This window comes from Leuciscus leuciscus (assembly GCF_965113295.1).
Source record: "Leuciscus leuciscus genome assembly, chromosome: 14".
NCBI classification, from domain to species: Eukaryota; Metazoa; Chordata; class Actinopteri; order Cypriniformes; family Leuciscidae; genus Leuciscus; species Leuciscus leuciscus.
The window spans coordinates 34,709,528-34,734,658 of NC_138738.1; the positions used below are offsets into that span (position 1 = coordinate 34,709,528).

The 25,131-nt window shown below is 37.9% G+C and overlaps 1 protein-coding gene across 2 annotated transcripts in view; it reads left to right on the forward strand.

Annotated features, from left to right (window-relative positions):
- Positions 1 to 548: 548 nt before the first annotated feature.
- hs6st3a (heparan sulfate 6-O-sulfotransferase 3a) overlaps positions 549 to 25,131 on the forward strand; it is a 62,695-nt gene continuing 38,112 nt past the window's right edge. For both annotated transcript variants that reach the window (XR_014211545.1, XM_082189953.1), the window contains exon 1: positions 549 to 1,619. Coding sequence is in view for 1 of the 2 variants with exons in the window: in XM_082189953.1 (XP_082046079.1) it covers positions 1,096 to 1,619 (524 nt within the window). In the remaining variant the exon portion in view is untranslated. The remainder of the gene's footprint in view (positions 1,620 to 25,131) is intronic.

Genomic DNA, 25,131 nt, shown 5'->3' on the forward strand with positions numbered 1-25,131 from the left:
TCTCTGATTTAAAAACATCTTGCTCATTGTCTTAATCATCCTTTCTTTTATAACATTAATGATCTTTTACTTTATGACATTACATTAAGGTTTTACCTCAGATCTTTGTCATTTGCTTACCAGTGCCTTCATCGCCAGTGGTTGTGAATTGAGCACTGCCACATCCCCTCGATGTGACATTATCAACATAGGAAAGCAACTTATTTGCTCCCAAAAGCTCTATTTAGTAATTACTTTTACCATTTAAGGAAACTCAAATGGAAATAATGGGAATGAAGCCTAACTCTCCCATTTTACTAGGGCTGTCAATTTTGATTAATCGTGATTAATCACATCTAACATAAAAGTTTGTATATGTGTATGTGTAGCCTATGTATACATTCACATATATTATATAAACTTTTTTTTGTTAGATTTTTCGCGATTAATCGAATTGACAGCACTACACTTTACCCGCCTATTTCTACATTTGCCCAATTTTAGTTGCTGAAAGATCAGTCAGATAGACCCAATATGAGGCTCTCATCCAATGAACCCACTGACTCTCTCTCTCTCTCTCTCTCTCTCTCTCTCTCTCTCTATGAGCAAGTTGCAACAGGAACTCAACTTCTTAAAGCTCATCTCAGAGGAACCCGCATCACAAAGCAGTGCAATAATTCGGTGCTGACCTCAGAGCGACGGAACGGATATCTGGATGTGTTTTGCGATGAGTCCGGATCTAATCTGCCCTGCCAAGCCTAACGTTATAATCTATGGGACGAGGACGGACACAATTGACGTCAAACATTAAGACAATCTGCACTGCAAATGGGTTTTCAAAGTCCTGCACTATTTGTAATATCAGGTAGTTTATGAAGCTGTAATTTCCCAGTTTAGTACAATGAGGAAACGCAAGGCTTGTTTTTCCTTTCAGTCTACAATTTTTACGGTCCAATTGACCTTTATGTAACTATGATCTAACTAAAGGCGCTGTGTTCTTGTTCTGTGCCGGATCAGACTTTGCTTGCGAGCATCACCCGTATAAAGCACCTGAAGGACTCATTCAGCGGCTACAGCATCACCAATGGCGTGATCCTCCAGTTCATTGTCACTGCAATGGATGATAAATCCAACAAACTCCTTTTAGTTCCTGTTTTGACCGTTTTATTTGTCATGATCGGCTATCAGTACATCTGTCCAGCGGGGAGCACGTCCTGTCGGTTTGGGAATGGAGAGAGTTTTCCCTTCTCCAAATATCCCAGAGAGCCTCCGGATCCGGACGAGGACGGTTCGTTTAGATTCCAGTCCAAATTCAACTTCACGCGCGAAGACCTCGAACGCCACGTGGATTTCGACATCAAGGGAAACGACGTGATCGTGTTCCTCCACATCCAAAAGACCGGAGGAACGACGTTCGGGAGACACCTGGTGCGGAACATCCACCTGGAACGCCCGTGCGACTGCCGCTCCGGCCAGAAGAAATGCACTTGCCACCGTCCCGGGAAAGCAGAGTCGTGGCTCTTCTCGCGCTTCTCCACGGGCTGGAGTTGCGGTTTGCACGCGGACTGGACCGAGCTCACGAGCTGTGTTCCTGCTGTGATGAATAAAAAGCAAAAGAAAGATGCGCCATTGAACAGGCGGTAAGTAGCTCACAATAAAAGCAAACAAACGAAATAAAAGTTCATTTGGTGACACTTTAAAATAACTTTCAGCACCAGTAAAACATCAGAAGTTCAGGAACGGTGTGTAACACTTGTTTTAACATCTTTAACTCTAGTACCTTTATACATTCAAACTTTTATAAAACACATATATCGGCCACCATATCGATATTGACTGATATATGTTCATTTTTAATGTTATTGTTATGGGCCTGATAAGAAAATTTGGCCGATATGAAAGCAGATAATGGATTATTTCATTCAGCTGATACACATTAGATGCACTGTTCGCCATAATAGCTTGAAATATGATTGGAATCACTTCAGAAAGGAAAATACAGTTGAGCATGTAAAACATTTAATAATTAAACATTATAAAAAAAAAAAAATGTAATCGCTGAGCAAGTCAGTCATATAGGCTACAATTTGGATTTAGATTTGTCAGCCAATATATCGGTTATCGATTTTCAAATAAAAATAATTATCGGTTATCAGCCAAAATGTTCATATCGGTGCAACATTTGTCTGCTACAAATTGAAATATTATTATAATAAGGACAAACAACGTTAGTGTTACAACTTACCCCACTACTGGAGTGAGTTGTAACACCAATGTAAAACAAAGATTTTTAACATTTTGTACATGGATTTATTGGGGTAATCAAATTGTTTAAAATTTAGCCTACCGGAAATCCTTTCCTATGGTCACTTCAATCAAGAGGGTTAATGTAATATAGTGATTTTACCCCTTTAACTCATTTCTAACTGGTTAAACTGATGGTGTTACAATTCGCCTTCATGTTACAAAACTCAAATATGAATATAGGCCCGTAGTTTAATAACATTTGCAGCTGATTTGAAAAGCCTATGCAAAAATGTAAGTTGTTATAAAGTAGTGTTATATCTGCATAGTGTGGAAGCTAAGTGTTGGTGACAGAATATATTTTATTTTTTTGTCAATGCTTTGCAATATTTTTGCTAGTGTCATGAGTTTGGATTCTTCATAGTCTAAAAATGATCCACATCTGTGAATATCAGCTCCCTGCAGTGCATGGGCCATTCTGAGTCGTACAGTTTTGAATATGTGTGCGACTGACTGTGAGACAGCTGTAAATATGTTGCACAACTGCTTATGTCAAACTAAACTAAAAGGGAATGAAATGTCTAATGTATGTTTTGTACATTAATAAGATTTAAAGGGAGAGTTCACCCCAAAATGAAAATTCTGTTACCATGTACTTAGAGAACAATGAAACTCAATGTGGTCCAATGTAATTTGGACAATTTCTTCTTTTGTTTTCCACAGGCAAGAATGCCAAATTATGATTTTGGGTGAACTGTTCCTTTTAAGACTTGTTCATTGATCACAGTGAGACAGATTCGTCTTGATGGGCAGGGCCGCTAAACATTTAGGTTGCCTGACCTATTACATGCTAATAAATCCAGTGGGCTGTGGGATACACACCTATTTATATGTGTTTTGCAGCCACATGAATATTCCTTCTCATTACCCCACTCATCTCAGTTGGCCTTGCAGAGCTTCTTCAAGCATGTTTATGATTGTCTTCTAAAGGGTCTCTTTACCACAGAACATAAATCGATACTCTCAGCTGAGCAAGTCAAAGGTGTTGATCGACTGCACAGCACAGGGCTTGCACACTCTTTCATTATAATGTTATTATGGGCAAGAACAGCCAAAGTACTGCATTATCAACTGTACGTGATCTGTGGCACCCTGTTAAGATCTTGTTTTGAGTTGATTAAATCATTTTTCATTAGTTGCTTTGGCTAAAAAAATGTGCTTGTAGAAATGTTGTAATGCAAAGTGCAGAAGGCAGTGGGACACTATGTATTGCACCGCAGCTTCTCACTTTTCTGAATGCAACAATGGATGTGGTTTCAATTACACGATCGTGTTACGTTGAGAGGTCTACGGCAGACAATAGTGAAAAAAAATCCCATCTGCTTCCACGATTCAGAATATTAATCCCCTCCCCACACATGCACACACACACACACACACACACACTGAATCTCTCATCTTCTCCGTTCGTTCGCGATGCCTCGTCAAGCAGGCACTCCAGCATTCAAGCGGATAAAGGCAAAACCAGATGTGATAGACCAAGAGAGATAGCTCTGAGATCAAACTTAAGGCATCTTTTTAGTGGGTACTTTGTGAAGACAAGTGCTTCTGAAATACACTTCCCCTATAATTATGTATTATTGTGTTGGCATTTGAGATACTGTGTTGTAAGTAAAGATGCAGGACTGCTGAAAGCATGTTCATTTGTGCATTCACTGGAGAAGACATGACCTGTGAGGTGCAGGTTACTGTGTGTGTGAGATTGGCCCTTGTGTGTGTGTATATGCAAAAGACAGCATAAGGCATCAGGCATGTTTGGAAATGGAGCACTACAGGCATTACATTAGCAATGCATGAAGGAGTGCAGCATGTCCTATATACTTTATAGAGACTGCTTGGTATTCTCACAATAGAATCATGTTTTGTTGGTGTCTCCCATTAATATAGCTGCTTCTGAGATATTTAGAAGTCTTGCTGCGTTGTCAATTTGTGTTATTTCCTTCTTTAATATCCCTAAGGAACCAATGGGAAAACCACTATGGGCTGACACTTTGACAAGAATGCAACAAAGAAAGGAACCTTAAAGCATTAGTTAAATAAGGGTATGTTTACATGAAAACGATGTACTAAAAAGTTTTCCTTTGCGCTTTTTGCGAATAGACGACAACGTTGTTAAAACAATCCCCGTTCACATGGATCTGCGAAAACGACTAAAAACGCTGTATAATGCATGCCAGGCCAGTAGATGGCAATGTCGCTTTGTAAAGAAACACTACACGTCTATAGACTGAACATGTAATACACATGCTCATGACGTCAGTGTTTTCACACATTTTGTAGTTTACACAGAGACAATAACATTATTGTTTTCAAAAACGTGCACTTTGAATCCGTTTTCAAAAGTTAGCATTTTCAGGCCCCCAAAACACTATTGTCGTGTAACTGAATGCCCAAAATGCATAAAAAGTTTTCCGTTTGTAGTTGAAAATGGTGTCGTGTAAACGATTCTGCAACCATTTATACATCCTCATGTCATTCCTTCTTCATGTCAGAAACCTTCTATGGAACACAAAGATGTTTTGAAAAATGTTCATGCCGATTTAAGTCAGTGGAGTAATTTTTTATTAAATGGGCAGAACATCAGCTGTTTAATTATTAGTCAATTATAACAGAATTTCAATATTGACAACTCTCGGAATAGTCTTGGCATGTTAACTCTTTCCCCGCTAGCATTTTATTTTTAAGTTGCCAGCCAGCACCAGCATTTGTGACAATGTTTTGTTGTGTGAATATAACAGTGAAAATAATAAAAGAAAAAAAAAACGGAGCTTCTGCTTTTAAATAAACAAACAAATATCCTAGCTCATTATTTATTTATTTTTTAAGAATTGAATGTGGGTAAGTTTCATAAAAAAAAACATTTTAAAAAAAAAGCTGAGAAAATTAAAGACGTGTTTTGTCAAAGACTTAATCTGGGTCAGGGAATGACTTAATCTGGGAATAAAGATCAAAAAATGAATTCTTGTAGAACAAGTCAACACCCCCAAAGCTTGCACAGTCATGTACCTCTTTGTGTGTTCGATATTTCATTCGGAAACATTAGGCGGTTTTGATTTTATGCCGTTAAATGTGTGCTGATCAGGTTAGCTTACTTGTGCATAAACAACTTGTGTCTGCTCCTTCTGGTTTATGCAGATCTTCCTCTTTGCTTGTTTGTGGATCCAGAGATGCTGTACTATTTCAGAAGACCCTTAACAGCGCCCCCTTGGGGTGAGGGGGCGTCGCCAGACTATCCTGCCAAGTGCATAGGCTTTCTAGCATTAATATTAGGCAACATTTTAGTTAAGGACAGTCTGTTTCACATAGTCACATTTTGATTGTCACATTTGATGCACAAACTTCCCGTGCTACGAAGAATGCAGCTCTACTGAGTAGGCTAAAGATATGATGATTTAAAAAAAAAAAAATTATGTTTAGAGGGTGTGGTAGATTTTTCTCTAAACCTATCTGGGTCTCGTCTACAAATCGATGTCCCCATTCAATAATAGTCACCTAACTAACTTGTTCCCCTAAACTAGCTTACTTCCTAAACTAGCTTCCTGCACAGGAATAAATCGACAAACAGACTTAAGCAAATGTCCTTTAAATGCTTTAATCTCGGCCAGGAGATCTTCCCGAGCAGTTCTCAGGGAATCTCTCCTAAGAAGCAAGGCCGGAGGATCTCAGACAAATTCCATTGAGAATCCCACCCGAAAACACGGATACAACAGTTTTTATAGAATCGAGAAAACAAATAAGACTAACATGTCACCTTCAATATGATTGGTTCAATTGGTTCAAAAGCCCCAACCTTTTCCCTCTGTCACTGGCACAAGCAAACTTATTTTTTGTGTTTACTTATTACAAGGTTTGAGAACTAGTCATCTGTCTAGGTTCAGTTCCCTAATTGTTATTCACACACGCACACACGCGCACACGCACACGCACACGCACACGCACACGCACACACACACACACACACACACACACACACACACACACACACACACACACACACACACACACACACACACACACACACACACACACACACACACACACACACAGACTACAGTCTGCACTACCAACAGTCACCTGAGCTAAACAGTTCACATCACCTGCAAAACTCACTCCAAGCAACACAACTCTTAACACATGGCTCAAAACAGGCTCAGTGCAGCCAAACACTATACACAACCCTCACTGAGATAACACACACTGTCACTCAGAACACACTGAGAGGAAAAACACTAGCATCAAACACCAATACAGAAAATACAAACTTTTCATCTTTACAGTTTGAACAATTTCAGTGACTTAGTACATACAAAGTAATATTTTCTTCAAAGAAAAGAGTGACATTCTTTCACATGATTTATTTAAATTTTTAGAACATAATTCTTTAAGGTAAATGAAAATTAGCAGTTTGCTTCAATAGTCTGTAGTAATTTATGGAATTACAGTAATGAGAAAAAAAAGGTAGAAACTACAGTTTTTCTCGATTGTTTACACACATTTTCTGAAAGCATGCCTCATATTCTCAGAACTCTACACACAAATCCAAAAAAACACACACAATGGGCAAAACCCCTCAATTCTCCTGCAAAATGAAACTTTACATTCAAAACAATGTTATTTCTTCTCAAAATGGTATTATGTTTTCAAATGACACACTCACAAACCATCATGAATAGACATTTATAAGAACCAGCTGAACACTGATGTGCTCAATGTAAAACACTATGATGAATGGAAAACACTTCTTCTCCATTCATCATAATGACTTAGGCCTTTTTTTGTTTAGTGTTACACTTACTACAGACAGTACATACATAAGTGTGTTGTAAAATATTTGAGAATATTCTTTTTATACTCAGAACACACAAATATATGGTAACAAATATATTTTATTTTTCCCACAAAAACAATGTACACAGTGTACATCCCAACCAACACAAAGTTGTACATACAGTGGTCTACATACAAAACAACAGAAGAATTTACTGTATACAGTTACAGTAAAAAAAAATAAAAAAATCCAATGTTGGCATCCATTGCTCCATTGAAGAGCTCCTGTTGCCCTTTTATGCTAAAGCTGTAAAACTGTGTGACGGGTGTTTGCCCATGTGATGAGTCAGTGTGCATATTTGAATGGCAGTGTGTTCCTTGTGAAAAAGCAGAGAATTGTGTGTATTGTTTTGAAAAAAGTGTGTTTTAGAACTGCAATGTGAGTGTAAAGCAGGAATTGTGCTTGTAGTTTAGCAGAATTGGTTCAGGGGGTTGGTGAATGAGTTACATGTTGTGGTCATTGTGTCTCAAGTACCAGAAAATGTGTGTAAACAATCGAGAAAAACTGTAAAAGTACATACTGTAATTCAAACAAATAATTGAGGGGCTAATCCTGCCTCTCTCTAGCATCAGGCTACAGGTTTTCATCAACATCACATCTAATGTTCTCTCTTGCCATGCACCTGGGGAAGAACCTTCTGGAGCCTTATCCATCCCTGGCAGTCCTCTGGACTCGTGTCCTCACATCCGGCACGCATCCGCCCTCTCCCTGCCACTCTTCTCCCTCCACGAACCCGTCTTCATTGTTCCATTTCCTATATATATTCACACACACCTATATGTGTGTGTTCACCAACAAGTCTAAAACAAGACACCTTCTTAGCCTTTCAGCTGAAATTGCAATCAGCAGTGTTTGAAAGGCACAAGGCTGAAATCTATTCTGTTTTGAATGTGCGGTTCACAGTTTTGACAGCAGTGTGTTAACATTTGAACAAAGTGCTGTAAATCCAGTGTTGTGCAGGTTGTGGTTAAAGTCATGGGATAAGTGTGTAGAGTTTTGAAAACTGTGTACAAGCAATGAAAAACGAACTAGAGTTTGGTCCACATGAACTGCTGCTGTGCAGACTGTAGTTAGAGTTTTGCACATGTGACTCCAGTTGTGCCCACTGTCGTTTAGCAATCGAAAAAAACTGTAAGCCTGTTCTAACTTACCATAAAAGGATGCATCTCTTAAACGGGTCGCAATAAGTATGTGTTACGTGAAACATGTTTATTTCATGGGTATTGATGAGTCGAATTTTGAATATGTAATATTATTCAGTGCTCTGCCATCTGTATTTACTCAGTAGCTTTCAGTTTAATAGTTGTATGTCAATGGCAGGGAAAAAGTTAATAGATATGACAATGCTAATGTGTTTGGTCTCGGTGGACTATATCCGCTACACATGCTGCTACTGATAATACATACACAGTCAGACACACTGCCGTGAGCATGTAAGATACACTGCTGCTGTATGAATAGACATACATAAATCTCTTAGCAGATATAGGCAAGTGGAGCTGGGGGAGGTGGAGGGTTTCAGAGGAAGAGTGAAAACCGAACCAGACTATTTAAATGTTGAGCAAGCAATCTCATTGGCTGCTGAATCAGCAGAGGCGCAGTTTCATGACTGAACTAAATGCATTCCTCCATCTCTTTCTCTGCCCCCTTCCTTCCATTTGTGCTAAATCCATCCTACTATCAAACTTGTGTTTAAGCCCCTGTTGTCGTCAGACACTAATCAGAGTCAGCCATCGCTTCCAGCAAGGTATTCTTGAGATGTTTGTAATCTTCGGATTCCTTCAGAAAGATTAGTCCAAGCGAGAGCGGCAATCTCATCATCTGAGTGAGAGATTACCATCCAGATTTATGCAAAGTCTCTGTCTTGCTACCAGTTGTGTGTCCTCCCGCTGCTCTGAGGATCGCTGCCATCAGCTCCCGTGGTTCTATTCTTAATGTGTTTTTTTATGTCGTGCCCTATCATCTCTTGAGGATTCAGAGAAAGAGAGGTTTATAATGAAAATTAGGCTGAGATGATACCCATCACTGGCACCAGCACTCCAGAACTGTTTTCAATATGCAAGCATGTCGATTTGTAATACTTAACACATTTTTCCAGTTTTATTCAGCAGAAAATGTTATTTCGCAAGCACATTTATTTCAATCAGTTCTCAGTAACGTTTCCTTTAAGTATCAAACTTTGTCTCTGACGTTTCTTTCAACATTCCTAATGAGATATAAACTACCGTTCAAATAACTCAGGGTGTTAAGATTTTTTTATTTAAAGTTTCTTATGCTCACCAAGGCTGCAATTATTTGATCAAAAATACAGTAAAAACTTTTTTATTATTACAATTTAAAATATCAGTTTTCTATTTGAATATATTTTGTAATTTAATCCTGTGATGCAAAGCTTAATTTTCAGCATCATTACTCCAATCTTCAGTGTCACATGATCCTTCAGAAATCATTCTGATATGCTGATTTGCTGCTCAAGAAATAGATATAAATGATGATACATCTTGATAAAAAAATAAAATAATACTCTGATCAATAGAAAGAAATATAAATCTTTTGGAACATTGCAAATGTCTTTACAGTCACTTTTTTTCAGTCAATTTAATGTGTCTTTCCTGGATATAAGTATTCATTTCTTTATAAAAAAAAAAAAAGTACTCACCCCCAATCTTTTGAACAGAAAAAAATAGCATTCGTTGATGTATTTTATGAATGTAGAGCTACAGTATGCCATGTATGTATAGCATTGTCCAGGTAACTTGGTCTTGAGAAGATATGGCTGTTCTAGTTAATGAGAATTAGTACATTTACATTTTTTTGTAAATTTTTTGACTGTGCATATTTTCTTGGCACATCTGAGCATATTTTGAGATATTGTTGAAATCTCTCTAGTAGGAATAATTTGCATATTGCAGAGATCTTACTTTGATTCAGCTATCCTCATAATCATTCACAAAATGGTATGGGCAAAAAGAGTCTTTTCATTGTGCAAATGAAATATATTTATGATATATATTTTATTTCAATGACTGGACACAGATGTCATCAGGCCAGTCTGAACGATTGTCCTTCTATCACTGACAATAATAAAATAATATTGGACCGGTGGCACAGCGTACCTTTAAACACTTCGAGGCGGCTCATATATTGTAAAGTTTGAAACACACTGTGATGTGGCCACCAATCAACTTAAGAGCCAATGCAGAGAGATATGCAGAGAGTGCAGTACATACATAGAGCTTGATGCCAGAGGTGTGTTGAATCTGGTCCAAGAGCCTTCGGGGTTTGGTGCTGGAGCTCTTAAATGATATCTAGTTTCAGAGTCCTTGGATATGCAAAGTCAGGAGCAAATATATGCATGAACACACTGCTCTCACACACACACTCACACACACAACGCCTCTTTCACTCCCTTTGTTAAATTCTCCTTTTACTCCATTTCCAGTCTTAAATCCCCTGAGGTTTCCATCGTTTTCCAAGAATAGACTGCACTCAGGTCTGGGATCAGCAATGAGGCACAGTGTACGGGCTGCAGTGAAACTGATATGTGTGTGCTACCTAGTCTCAGAGCCTAGGTCTCTCTCACTTTTTCTCTCTCTCTCTCACTTACACACACAGCTGGCTAGTTTTGCTTAAAGTTGTGGCCTCTTTTCCACCAAAAAAAAACACATGCCCCTCTTTCCAAGAAAAAAAAAATTTGTAATAATAAAATAATAGCTTTATTAATCAGTATTTTGTCTTGTTTTACAGTCAACGAAATATATAAACATCCTTAAAACAAGATACAATAACTTTGTACTGCACCACAAGTATGTCTTTTCTTTTACATTTTTACAGTCTATAAAAGCATGAGATAGAAAGTTATTTAAAAACCCGTTTAAATATTTTATATGATCACTGCCTTGTATCATATTAGGTATGCTCAATGTATCATTAACATATTGATTATCGGACGATATTAGAGATTTATTTGATCAATTTAATCTTTTAAAACAGTAGTAAATGAATAACACTGTTAAATGTAATCTTAAGCAAATTTCAAAAGGAATGTATATTTCCATACTGTACATTTATAATGTTGTGATACGGTCACTTACAACTATTTTTAATTTATTTTTTAATCGTTTTTATTTTTAATTTATTTATGCAAAAAAAGTATAGAATTGTCATATCAGTCATTTATTGGTTATTGGCGATAGCATGAAAATAATTATTGGCTCATGATCTAGGCCACAATTATTTACATTTTAGTGAATCCCTATGATATATCATCATTTAAAGCATTCACTCTCTGCTCATTGTGTGCATATGAACATTATTATTTGCTGTCTATAACAGTAGTTTCTCGTGTTAGTGCCAGATGGAGCAGGAATCTCTGAGTGAGTGTTTGGCTCAGGCTTGTTTTTCTAATAGTATCACAGATCAAATTGGGCAGCAGAGAGAGTGTCAGCATCTTTGTGCAGTTTTTATAGTTGAGTGTCAGTCGGGAATCCAGTGCCAACCAGTTGGCATCAGCCATGAGAAATCACTTCCTTTGCAGGCCTATTTATCAGAGAGACAGAAAGACACGGTTTTATACGTGTGTAGGTGGATAGGAGACAGACAGGGAGAGCGAGCGAGGGAGGGAGACAAGAGAAACGGATTGTGTGAGAATATATGTTCTGTAGCTTGCCGCAGTTGTATGTTGTGCGTGTTCCTGTCCAAAGAACATCCTTCATCGGTTGCTTACTAAAGGGATCAAATCATAAGAAATCAAAATCCTGCACCCTAAAAAATGCTGGGCTGTTTCAACCCATGTTTGGGTCAAATATGGACAAACCCAACTATAGGGTTTAAAAATGTAAAGTCCCCCTGTAGTCAATCATTTTTACCCTCAAAACTCATCTTTGATCACCAAAATGACATATATAAGTGTTTTTTCCTTGAAAATGTTTTCTCTGAAAAAAAATTCTTCATGCCTTCCTCTGGTGTTCTTCGGACCAAATGGTCCCAAAATGTTTAAATAAAAAACGGAAAACGCTTCATCGGAATGGTCCGAAATTTGGTGACTTTGTTGGTACTTGGTATATGAACACCCAAAAAAATTGGCGACAGGATTTGAATAGTCTAAGTGGTTGTAAAAAAAATAGTCACACTCAAGGTCTTCGGGACCAAATGGTCCGCCATAGGAAATGAATGGGAAATTGGCAAAAATGTGAAAATACTAGGGCTGGGAATCGATTAAAAAAAATTAACTAATTAATTGCACAATTTCTGTAATTAATTGCAATTAATTGCGCTTCCCCCAAGCTTGTAATCATCAATATTTAAACTTAGAATCACCTAATTAAACAACACAGGAAAAAAAGGGAACAGAAAATAGCCCTATATTAAAATATTAAACATCAATATATCAATATATTATTCTTTTTCAATAATCAATCAACATAATCAATTTAACAGATTATTATTATTATTATTATTTTATTAATTATTAAAACAAAATATAGTCCTACAAAGCTATTATTACCAGAGCATGTGATCAGAGCAGGTCATTTTACCATTGTTGCCCAGCATGGCTATACCAGCTCAGCAAACAGAAGTCAACAGAGAAATTTCACGTTACTTGAGTGGACTTTACTTTTCCAGTGCTTAGTACATGATTGAAGCCTTTGGGCCGTTAACGACAGAGCCGCCGACACACACACACACACACACACACACACACACACATACACACACACACACGGAACGGAGAGCTCGCCGCTGCTGGGCCATTAACGACAGAGCGAGCCGACACACACACACACACACACGCACGCGCGCGGAGCACAGAGCGCGCCGACCGACCGACACACACACACACACACACACACTCACGCGCGCATGCGCGCGGAGCACAGAGCGCGACGCACATACCGAGCGGAAAAGACCCGCTCATGAAAGCTGCCCGAGAATGAAACCTGACCGCCGAACATGGAGGGGCGGGACGGCATATTTCGGCCTTTTTAATAGCAGACGCAACAGGAAATCATTAAAACGAGGCAAAAAAAAAAAAGTGCTGCGTCAATTGCGTTATTTTTTTTTAACGCGTTAAACATTTCAAATTAATCGCAAAGATTAACGCGTTAATTCCCCCAGCCCTAGAAAATACAGAGTTTTTTTGTGCGTACAATCTACAAATCAGCCACGATCCAGAAAAAAAGCACACAACAGTGAAGGGGTGAATCTATAAAACATCAAGAGTGCAAAACAGACACACACACACACACACACACACACACACACACACACACACACACACACACACACACACACACACACACACACACACACACACAAACACACTTTTATACACATACACACTAATAAATTCAGATTACAAAAATCTGTTTTGAATTTTTAAAAATCACAGCTTCATCGGAATGTTACGAAATTTGGTGACTTTTATGGTATTAGGTATGTGAACACACAAAAAATACAGCTTAAAAAAAAAAAAAAAAAAAAATTATATATATAAAAAAATTATATTATATTCAATGGGAAAAAATGGGTCATAATTATTGCATAAATATTAATTATAAATCATAAAATTATCTCAAAACACCAAAAAAGAAAAGAAAAAATATTATAAAAAACAAGTAAAAAAAAAAAAAATTATGATATTTTTTTATAAATATTATTCCCACCCTCCCGGACCATTTGGTCCCGAAGGTCTTGAGTGTGACTCTGAAATGAAGGACACCAGAGGGTTAAAATAGCTTGAATGTAACTCTACACCCTTGCCTTATTTAGTATACGCGGTTCTATGAATATGCGAATTAGCCCCGCCTCCACTCACTCACAGCAGCTCAGAGATCCACTCGTTGACGATCACACATTGATGTGATTGGTTACAAGGTAGTTTGTGACGTCAGAAAACCCAGTGGTTTTTGAGACTGTCTTTTTTTCACTGCAGTTTTAAAGAGAAAATACTCAGCAATGGTGTTGACTTATGAATTTGCATATGGTTTGTCTTAAACCATATTAAAAACACCACATAGGCAAATAAACAACATTAAAAATTTGATTTTCACCACAGGGGGACTTTGAAGGGGTCATCGGATGCAAAATTCACTTTTATATAGTGTTTGCATATAAATGTTAGCCTGGCAAGCCAGACCCACATCAAGATGTTGGGTCTGGGAACTCACCATTGGTAGGGCTCAATCCGAGGGGCGGGATAAACGGTTGCCTTTCAAATTCCCTCTGCACGCAATAGGATAGCGCTACAACCAACCAGAGCGTTTTCCCACCAGCGGAGCTAGTTGATAGAATAAACTTTTGCCGTATCCAGTCGGCAAAACTACAAACACATCTTCCTTTTTTAAGAATGACTTAAGTGCTGTTTTTTGTGACACCCCCCATGGAAGAGAGGGGTGGGGTGAGCAGTTGCTCATTATCATTTAAAGAGACATGCACCGAAACGGGTCGCTGTGAACAGAGCTGTTTTTGAGGAGGTAAAAAGGGTGTTGTTTTACACAACCATTGAAGAATTTTAACCAAAGTATGTTACAAACTTTACATGAAGACCCTAAAGAATCATACCAACTTGTGGAAAATGGGCATCCGATGACCCCTTTAAACCAACGGTTGGGTTTGTCCATATTTGACCCAAACATGGGTTGAAACAACCCTGCATTTTTTAGAGTGTGTGTGTATTCAGAAAAACGAGCATGATGTACTATGACAACATACTCTAATTTTCAGAACTCAAAACTTCCTCTACAGTCCAGAAGTAACCTACAGAAAACAACTTTTTCTGAACTTCTGCAACTTTGTGGTGTTACAGATAATAACACTGTAGGATAATAAGAAGCAGGATAGATACTATTATTCCTCAACTTCTCCAGAATTGATATAGGAATGTTCACCAAACTTTGGGCCAAATTGACTAAACAGGGAAAATTATCGTGAGAGCGCAATTCCAAAAAAGCGCAGATGGAAGTATATATATATATATATATATATATAAATACACTTTTTTTCAAAGTTACCATAGTTTACATTGTCAAAATATATAGGCAGTAGTTTGTCTGTTCAGGAAGCATCAAAATAAAGTGTTAGCAGATATTAATCAGACATTGTTAGGCTACTAATACTCTGTTTAGAGTTAGTTGATAGTTAGTAAAATGTCTAAAGTGCACCATCGAAATAAAGTGTTACCAACATTTTTGCATTATAACTTAAAAGTGAATGTAGTTTTGTTGTCCAAATGAACGGCAGTTGAATGATTGATACGTTTAATCACTGTCCCTTCCTTTTTTATATATTTGTACCTGAATAAGTTCATATTTAAGTGCTCTTGTGTTGGCCCTTGTGTTTTGATTGTTACAGCTCCCTAGTGAGCGAATGCTGAAGTCCTGCAGCGATAACAGTTTCAAAACACAAGTAAATAAATAAGCAAGACATTATTAAACCAAACAAAGTCATGAAAGCATGAAGTGTCTAACGTCGGAGTGGAAATTTAAATTCAAGCACAGACTGTTTACTTTGGGGCCCTGGTGGCATTGAACATGAGCATTTCATCGGTCACAGTGTGACAAGCACTTCAGTACAGCTCTCAGAGTCTCATGACGATACCTGAGCCAGAATAATTCATCCAGACAGTTATTTACTTCTCTAAACATCAGTGCAAACTTCAACCGTGATCTGCACAATGTATAGGACGGATCAAAGGCTGTCCCCCTGTGGCACAAAAGATATTTTGAAGAATGTCGGTAACCAAACAGTTGATGGAGCCTATTGACTTCCATAGTATTTTTTTTCCCAACTAAGGAAGTCAATGGGGTCCATCAACTGTTTGGTTACCGACATTCTTCAAAATATCTTTTGTGTTCAACAGAACAGAGAAACCCATACAGGTTTAGAACAATACGAGGTTGAGTAAGTGATGACACAATTTTCATTTTTGAGTGAACTATCCCTTTAAAAGTCATCATGAAATCAAAATGGACAATTCTTTATAATTTATTCTAAATGATTTATCCATGTACATCATTATTTTTTTGCGCCCTCCTCGTAATCTTTAATGGAAATGAACTTCCCTTCCCTCTTGCAACGACATCTCATCTCTTCTCTGATGACGTGTTTACTGGCGTGAGGGCGGGGCAACCTGTCACTCACATGAGATCCACCAATAGCAAACAACAACCATCCAATCAATAGAGTGCATTAGTGCCCGCCCACTTTTTCGGCGGCGCTGGTTCCGGAAGTATTTTTTTCCATAAATTTTTCCCATAGGGATTTTAAAATAGTCTTTGTTAAAGAGTTATGAACCCTGAACAAAGCCAATCAGCTACAAGGTGAATCACAACACTACAAACTTTGATGTGAAGCAAAAAAGTTTTTGAGAATCGGACAAGAAGACAAAGGTACAAGACTGTGTACTAAACGGTTTTAGAGAGGGAAAGAACAACAATCTCATGAAGCATTGCAAACAGCATAATAGAATTAAAAGCGATGTACAAATATAAAACTATGAATTTACAAATATTGATTATATGTTTAAAGCTACACTGTGTGATATTTTCCCCCATCTAGCGGTGAAATTGTATATGACTACCTAGTGAATATTAGTTTCTGTTCCTTTCAATTCCGAGGGCGTTTTAACTCCTACGGTGGCCGTATCATTCTGGCGTTATGCACAAACATGCTATGGTTAGACAAGCAACTATAAAACTTCGAATTTACACAAATAGGCTTAATTACCTGTCGAGAAGAAAACAGGCAACTTCGACGTCCGTTTTAAAATCTTTGCTCCTCATGAGCTCTTTCCATCTGGGAAAAGTTACTCCAATATGGACTTTGGTCTTGCTGATTTGCCTGTTGCGTTGACGTTTTAATTCTCTCTTTCGCTTCCTTGGCAACTCTGCTTCATGTCCTCGAGAATAGGCGTGATCCTCCATCTTCAGCAATCTTTCAAATCTGCCGGCAGTGGCGAGTAATCTCCCCCTCGCATTCGTCACGGTGTCACTGAGTGTAAAACGCGAAAGGCGAAGCTTGAATTTCCAGGTATGTCCCTCTTTGGCGAATGTATTTTCAAAGATGGAGGCACAACATGGCTGCCGCCATTCGAACGACTCGCTCGTATGTATTATAAATGTCAGATTTTACGCTTACGAGAATACTTTATTAGTTGGTGGAAGTAATTACACATGAATGAGCACATATACTTTTGATAGAACAAAGTGTTTTTTTGCTAAGAATCAACTTAAAAAGTTACAGTGTAGCTTTAAAAACAATACATTTTAAATTGATTGCAAAATATGCAGATTTATACAAACATTTCAGTATTTTGAGAGCGAACTGCTTCATGGGAATGGGCGGAGCTAAACAGCTATTTTGGAGCGTGTTGCTTTTTTTGGACTCTCTGATTGGTGTAATTTTCTGTACAGCATCATGGGTAGTGTAGTTTTTCACCAGGAATTCCCCTGTTAAACTCAATTATTTAAAAATAAGCTGAAATAATGCCGGCTGACGGCTTCAACAGAAGCGAATGCCATGGATTAACAACCTCGTATCTCACACTAGGTCTGTCTATAAAGGTTTAGAAGTTATCATTCAAAAACAATTTCCTTATGGAGAAAATGAATGGAGATTTTACTTCCGGAACCCGACTGTTGCACTCAGTCCCGAATGTTCCCCATGGACAAAATTTACATTTACATTTTGTTCTAGTTCCAGAAGCCATTTCACTTGAATATATTTCACAATAGGGAAGAAAAGACTATCACAACTTCCGTTTCATGCCGACTTTCAAATCAGACATTTATTGTTTTAGGTTATTTTTAATCATTTTGCTTGGGCTTTGCCCCATTCTTGAATTTCTTAGTTTTTTTTAACCGGTTAGCTGTTATACCTCTGTGGTCAAAATGCTGACGCATGTATATATTTTCCAAATACACAGGGACGCACATTACTTCGAGCTATAGTGAAGAGTAGACGGTGTGCTTTTCCATGTGGATCACAGCCGCACGTCTGCAGCTCATACGTAATGATAACTGATCAAAGCAAACCTCCTCAAAGCCTTTTGTTGCACAAATGAGCTAAATGAGTGAACAAGTGTTCCTCTTATCTGCCCTTTAATCTTCTTATTTTAGCATGTGTTGGAACACTTTTTCTTTTTCAGTGTCTTATGTTCCCTCATTTGCTGCTCATTATCAAAGTGAGTTTGACACATATAGTAGGAGGAATGGTAGCAATCTTTCCTATTTTAACCTGTATCTGTGGCGAACACATTGTTATCATATGAATAGGGGACACTTTATGACACATAGTTGCTTGTTAACAAACATCAAATCACAAAACTAAAGCAGACAGATGCACCGTAAACAAGAAAGATAGAGGTCCATATCACTGTGTTATTGAGTCACTCTAAAGAAATGGTGCTAATTGCTCATAACATTTCTGGAAAATTATTATTTTTCCTTTTAGAAGGGATACTGTTGAAATTTTAGGCCCAAAGTACTGGAGCTGTAATTGTCATCGACATTATATTTTTGCCAGTGCTGTTACGATTAAAAGGCTTTGGGTTTGAATGGGGTTGAGGATCAATGCAAACATGTCTAATAAACTTTAACTATTAAATGAACAGGGTTGAACAGAAAGTGCAGGGTCAAAGACCAAGATACATTTCTGTCAGTCCATTCAGAACATATTATTTGGATTTCAGAAATATTATAAATGAGATTTAATTATATTTTAATTTCAGTATAAGCCAAATGTGTTTGAAAGACATCTCTTATGCTCACATTTCTTTGATCAAAAACACAGTAAAAACAGTAATAATGTGAAATATTATTACAATTTAAAATAACTGTTTTCTATTTGAATATATTTTAAAATGTAATGTATTCCTGTGATGGTAAAGCTGAATTTTCAGCATCATTACTCCAGTCTTCAGTGTCACATGATCCTTCAGAAATCATTCTAATATGACGATTTGATGCTCAATAAAAAAATTCTGATTATTATCAATGCAGTTTTGCTGCTTAATATTATGTGGAAACTTTGATAAAAGTTTTAAATCTTATTGACCCTAAAGTTGAATGGTAGTGTAGGCCTAACTGTGTAATTGGACATGCAAATTTGATGTTTGTTTTTCATCAGAATATAATTTAATTATAAAATGTACGTTTTATTATATAATGTATTTTGCTTTACACACTAAACTGATTGTCAGATTTGTCAAACACTGTTGATTATATATCAGTAATCAGTCATGGGGACTCAGATGTCACCTGTTAGGGGGTAACAGTTTAGGCAAGGACCAGATGTTTGAAAAAAGACCCGGAGTCAGAATGATAATAAATTGAAGAAACGTTTTACTGAAGATAGTTTGCAGTTTCATCAGCAGAAGTCAGCTTCAAGACTCACATCAAGATAATGCGTTCTTTCTCTCAAGGAGAGCTACACTTTAGTCTAACTGGAAAGTAAGGCTTTAACAAAGAAATGGTCCCTTAAACTATTGGCTTCAATGACCCCTATATGTTTTAACACACTGAAGACCTTTCTCAAACACATAACAAGTCCATATTTCATTTCTGGAAGCCGGGCTGAATAAGTAAGCACCGTTACTGCATTCAGATATCAAATACAGACATTAAAGAATACATGAAAAGAACATTTCAGTGATCACACTGGTAACTTCTATAACAAAGTAAAATCTCCAGAGAAGTCATTGAACTCGTTTGATATTTAGAAGGAAAAATATTGATTAATACCTTGATTATAATCACTCCTTACATATACATTGAAGCAGCAGTGGATTCCAATCCCCCCCCCCCCCCCCCCCCCCCCCCCGAATGTGGAATTATTCACCTAAAGCAGTCCGTGTAGCCTGTGATCTCGCAGCAAATTGCAAATCTGTTGTTGCCTTGGAGGTTGAAGATTTGAAGTGTTGTTGGGACTGCAGGCTTGATTTCTTTTAGCCCTGATCCCTGGCAGTTGTATCGACATTTGGCCTCTTTTAGATTAGTTTTAAACTGCTACTCAAGAAGCAACTAGTAGGAAAGTCAGAGAAAAAGTGGCAGAGCTGTAATGCTGACATGGTGTCTGTCTGTGTCAGTTCTCTCTGGAGTTTGCTAGTTGTGAGGTACAGTAATTGCGATAAGGTACAGTATATCACAATTCTGACTTTATAACTTGCAATTGTGAGTTTATATCTCTCAATTCTGAGAAGAAAAACTGAATTGTTTTGTCTCAAGATGCACACCACAACAGTAGTTTTTTTCTAAGGCACATTTATTAAATCTACTTATGTCCTAATTGAACTAAGGTCTAATCCTAGCTTAAACTAAGCCCTCTCTGTGAAACCAGGCCTATAAATCACAATTGCAAACTTGTATCTTGCTATTTTAAATTCAGAACTGTGAGATAAAAGTCACAATTAATTTTTATTTTACTTTTTTATTCTGTGGTGGAAACCAGCTTCTATAGCTTTTAGTCTAATCATCTTGAAATTGTTTTCACCAGGTTTTTTTCAGGTACTCTTGAAAAATGTACTCTACACAAAATAATGAATGAATGAGACTACAGTTAATTATTTATTAGAAATTAACACAGAATTTGTTTTGAGTGGCTTGTTAAGAACATTGCAGTCTGTTAAGGTGGACACACACTAAAACATTTTTTAAATCTTATCAGATTTTCTAAATATGAGAGACCACAAACATGACGATAAAAAAATCATAGATTTAAAATATTTGTCCCTATAGTGTGTGGAGTGCCACACTTATGTGACAATGAAAGCACACCAACACACTAACAGATTCCATTCACAAACAACCAGATTCCTGACTGTGAACACAGGAAATCTGGCAAAATCTCTTGCGGTCAAACGTGATTTCAGAGTAAACAAACATGGCAGACGAATAGCTATCTTCGATAATAGTGTTTGGACTGCTTATAATAGAAAAATCACAGGAAAATAGAAAAAGGTTTGGATGAAGTCGTGGAGACGTCCGTCAGCTCGCTCTCTGATTTGGTATTGTTTGGTTCCTCGCCATAATCTACAGATCGTGTGTGTTTGTCCTCGGTGTTCCCCCCAAACAACAGGATTTCTGATCGTAAATATTTAGCATGTTTGATATTTACGATTTGAGATCGATGCGGCCCCGACGTTCTAACCGAGCAGATTCAATAACTCACACACATCCCACCACAGGAAAATCTGACACGATAATCTATAGAATCATCAAGATAATCGTGACTTTATAGGATTGTCGGAAGGGTATAATTGGGCCCAAAATCGGCCTGATTATCTTAGTGTGTGGGTGCTTTTAGTCGCTGAAGTTTAGATAAACAATAATTTAAGAGATATTTTTCCCAATGTATTTCTGAACTAATATGCTGAAGAATGTTCTTCCATCTCTTTTCCTTACAATGACGGTTATTGGTGATGTCTGTCAAGCTCCACAAAGGACCATAAACATTTGGAATGACATGAGGTTGAATAAATAATGGCAGAATTTTCATTTCAGAACTAAAAATGTTAAAACTGACATTGAATGCTGTAAATTGATATGGTAAAATGTAAGGTTTACAGTGTGCCTGTAAAGTGTATAATGCTGTGTGCTATCAAGTCAGCATGGCTCTAATTGGCTGCTAAGCAACTCTTGTTGGTGTATAGTTGACAGGCTGCCATCAAGTTTGATTTACTATGCTGCAATTAACAATCACTATCTTGTCCTCCATGCAGTTTTGTGGAAAATGAATATGGTTAGATGTGTAGTGGAAATTGCTCTTGAGTTTGTTGGGTTTTCATAATGAAAATCACAATGCATCTTTTGATATATGATGGCTTTGTCAAGGGATGCTGCCGACTGCAACTGCAATTACACGAGAACCAATTATTAACAGGATGATGACATGGAGAATGGATCTCGAGATGGAGGCGGGAATCAACACCAGTTGCTTGATGAATACACTTTGATACACATAGGCCTGGTTTCACAGAGTGTCATATTATGCCATAATTAGGCCTTAGTTCAATTAGGACATTTAAGTAGCTTTTATAAACATACCTTAGAAAAAAAATAATACTGATGTGCATCTTGAGACAAAACAATGGCAGTGACATATTTTAAGATATGTCAGTGCAAGTTTTTTTTCAGTTGAAACAGCTCAAACTTGCATTTTAGTCTGGGACTAGCTTAAGCCTTGTCTGTGACACCAGAGATTGATTTGTACTAATAAATAGTAACAAAATCATACACAATTGTCATGATAGCACTTCAGAAAGAGGTCCTCTATTAGCTGGCAGTGTTGTGCATAGGGTGGCTATTTCCATAACACCAAAAAGGAGGACACTTTGCAGCATTTAGTGAGGCAAGAATAATTGCATAGGACTCTGGTGTTCTCGCAACTACAGTACAATTTTGTCCATCATATCGATGGTATCATGATACAGTGATTCTGAAATAGCCTACTCTATTCATTGCCAGACAATTTGATCTACGATATATCTTGATGTAGACCTAATTTACGTGTAACAGAAGAGGCAAAAAAGTGTTTGTTCACAGTATTTGCATTTATTCAAGACATTGTGATGTCCGTTTCAAAAACTGACCACTGAGATGAACCTGTCTTGCAAAGTGCGCAGTGCCTGAAAACATAACATTTCTGGACTTCTGGAAATAACAGAAATACATAAATAAACAAATAATGAATGCGAAAAATAAATAAATACACATTTCAGTTGTTAACAAAGTTCACCCTCTGCAGCAGATCAGGCGACACCAGCTCCTCTAGGGTCATCATGGACAAATTCTTGCTCTTTTTACCATTCCGGATTAAAGGTGCTCTAAGTGATGCCGGGAGTGTTGACATTCGAATTGTTGTCAAACAAAACGGAGGCTAGCTAGACCCTCCCTCCTCCTCATCCTGTCTCCTCCCTCCTCCCCTCCCTTCCGGCATAAAGGAAAGTCAAAGTAGTCACTAAAATCAAAGTTAAGTTTTACTGATACTTCATTCAATGTGTAATGTCACCAAGTTAGATAAATGCTTTTATATATTGCAGAACAGAATGCAGAAAAAGAGAAACATTATCTTAAAATCGTTTCGCCACCTGAGGTTATAACTATAACTATAGCTCCCATACAAGGACGCAATAATAGCAAGATAACGCTAGCTTCGCGTTTCCCAGTGAGCATAAACAACGGCGGCGGCGTAAACAAATTTAGTCAAAGTTGTCAATAGCCTATAAATGAACATTCAAATCCATAACAAACAGTGGGTGAAAACAATAATTCACACAAATTGTCGCCCTACTGTGAATTTGCTTGATCATTTACAATAGAGATTGATCGCTAGCTGAAACATATATGTTTTCACCAAAGCTAACGCTGACTGCATAGTTCTAGCTAATTACATCCTTGTGTTGGTTTGGCGAACATGAACGTCAATTTAGAAAGAAAAATGGATTTAACTGTTCTGCAAAAACAGATCAACTAAATGTCGGATTGGAAGCCCTTCTGCCGGCGGAGTTCTCGCCACATTTCGAGGGTTTTTCCGATGTAAATTCGGGACTTCGCGCGTTCCTTATCCTTGTCCCTCTTCTTTACAATTTGTTCATCGGAACGTCGTCTCTTTAGTCGTGTGTCGGCCATAATTCAAACTTCCCTCTTCATGCTTCTCTCTCGTCTCTCCTCCACACCCCCTTCATGTCCACGCGCACTAACCCCCAAACCACACCCCTCAAATACTTCTTGTCGGTGATTGGCTGGAGCACTGTTTGTTGTGTTTCGTGGTGCGGGTGAGCCCAGTTTGTTTTTGTTGCCGTTTGTGGAGCCTGTGGTGTCTAGAGAGACCGCGTTTTTTTTACAGTGTGTTCAGGGGACAGGCAGCTAGCGGATAGCGAGGAGATGTTTGCTGTATGTGACAAAAAATGTTTTGGCCTAAAAAACGCGTGACATCACTTAGAGCACCTTTAAATGAGGTCTGACGTTTCGGCATGTTAACGTTATGATATGACGTAGCCAGCACGTGGACTCCACGTCGTGGAGGCTTATGTTTTAACCAATGATATATCAGATATTGATTTGACACCGCTTTCAGACAATCATTTGTTTGACCAGAGATCTTACGGCATTAGACGCTATGCTACTGCGTCCCAATAAAGATTCTAGAGCGGGTTTTTTTCAGGCTTTTTCAGCGAAACTCCAAAAAGGAGGACAAATGAGGGTCCGGCTTGAGGCTGCGCCGGACAGGGGGCTTAAAATCCGGACTGTCCGGCCAAAATCCGGACGTATGGCCACCCTAGTTGTGCACTATTCTGAACAGAGAATGCCTATTGAATTCCTGAATTTGCATTGAGCAGCTAACAAATTGTGTGCAGAATTTGAAATTAAACTGAATTGTGTTCCCCAAAGAACCTTTCAGTGTACAGTTCTTAAAATAAAATAAAATTTCTTAGTGCAAAGAACATTTTAATAATCTAAAGAACCCTTTTCCACTATAAAGAACCTTTTGTGCAATGGAACGGTTCCGTTGTTTCTGACATCACAAACTACCTTGTAACCAATCACGTCAACATTTGATCGTCAACGAAGTGGATCTGAGCTGGTGTGAGTGGGTGGAGGCGGGGCTAATTAGCATATTCATAGAACCACGTATACTAAATGAGGCAAGGGTGTAGAGTTACATTCAAACTATTTTAAGGCAAGTGTTTGTTTTTTCAAGGGAAAAACATTTAAATATATAATTTTTGTGATCAAAGATGAGTTTTAAGGGATACAATTATTGACTACAGGGGGACTTTAAGTGAATCCAGGATGACAAGAGTTGTCTATAGCTTTGATTTTTACCCTTTTATATATTTTCTACATCTACATCCAGTCTCATTTGATGCAAGAGCCTGAAGCAGTGGCGATAACGGCAGCGAGCGGCCGATGACTCAGCACATCGAGACAGAAACGCCTGTGAGGCGTTCATGCTTTGCTGTCTGTATGGAAATGGCAAGCTGTTCCTGCCACAGCCTCTGCAATTGATGATATGACTAGAGC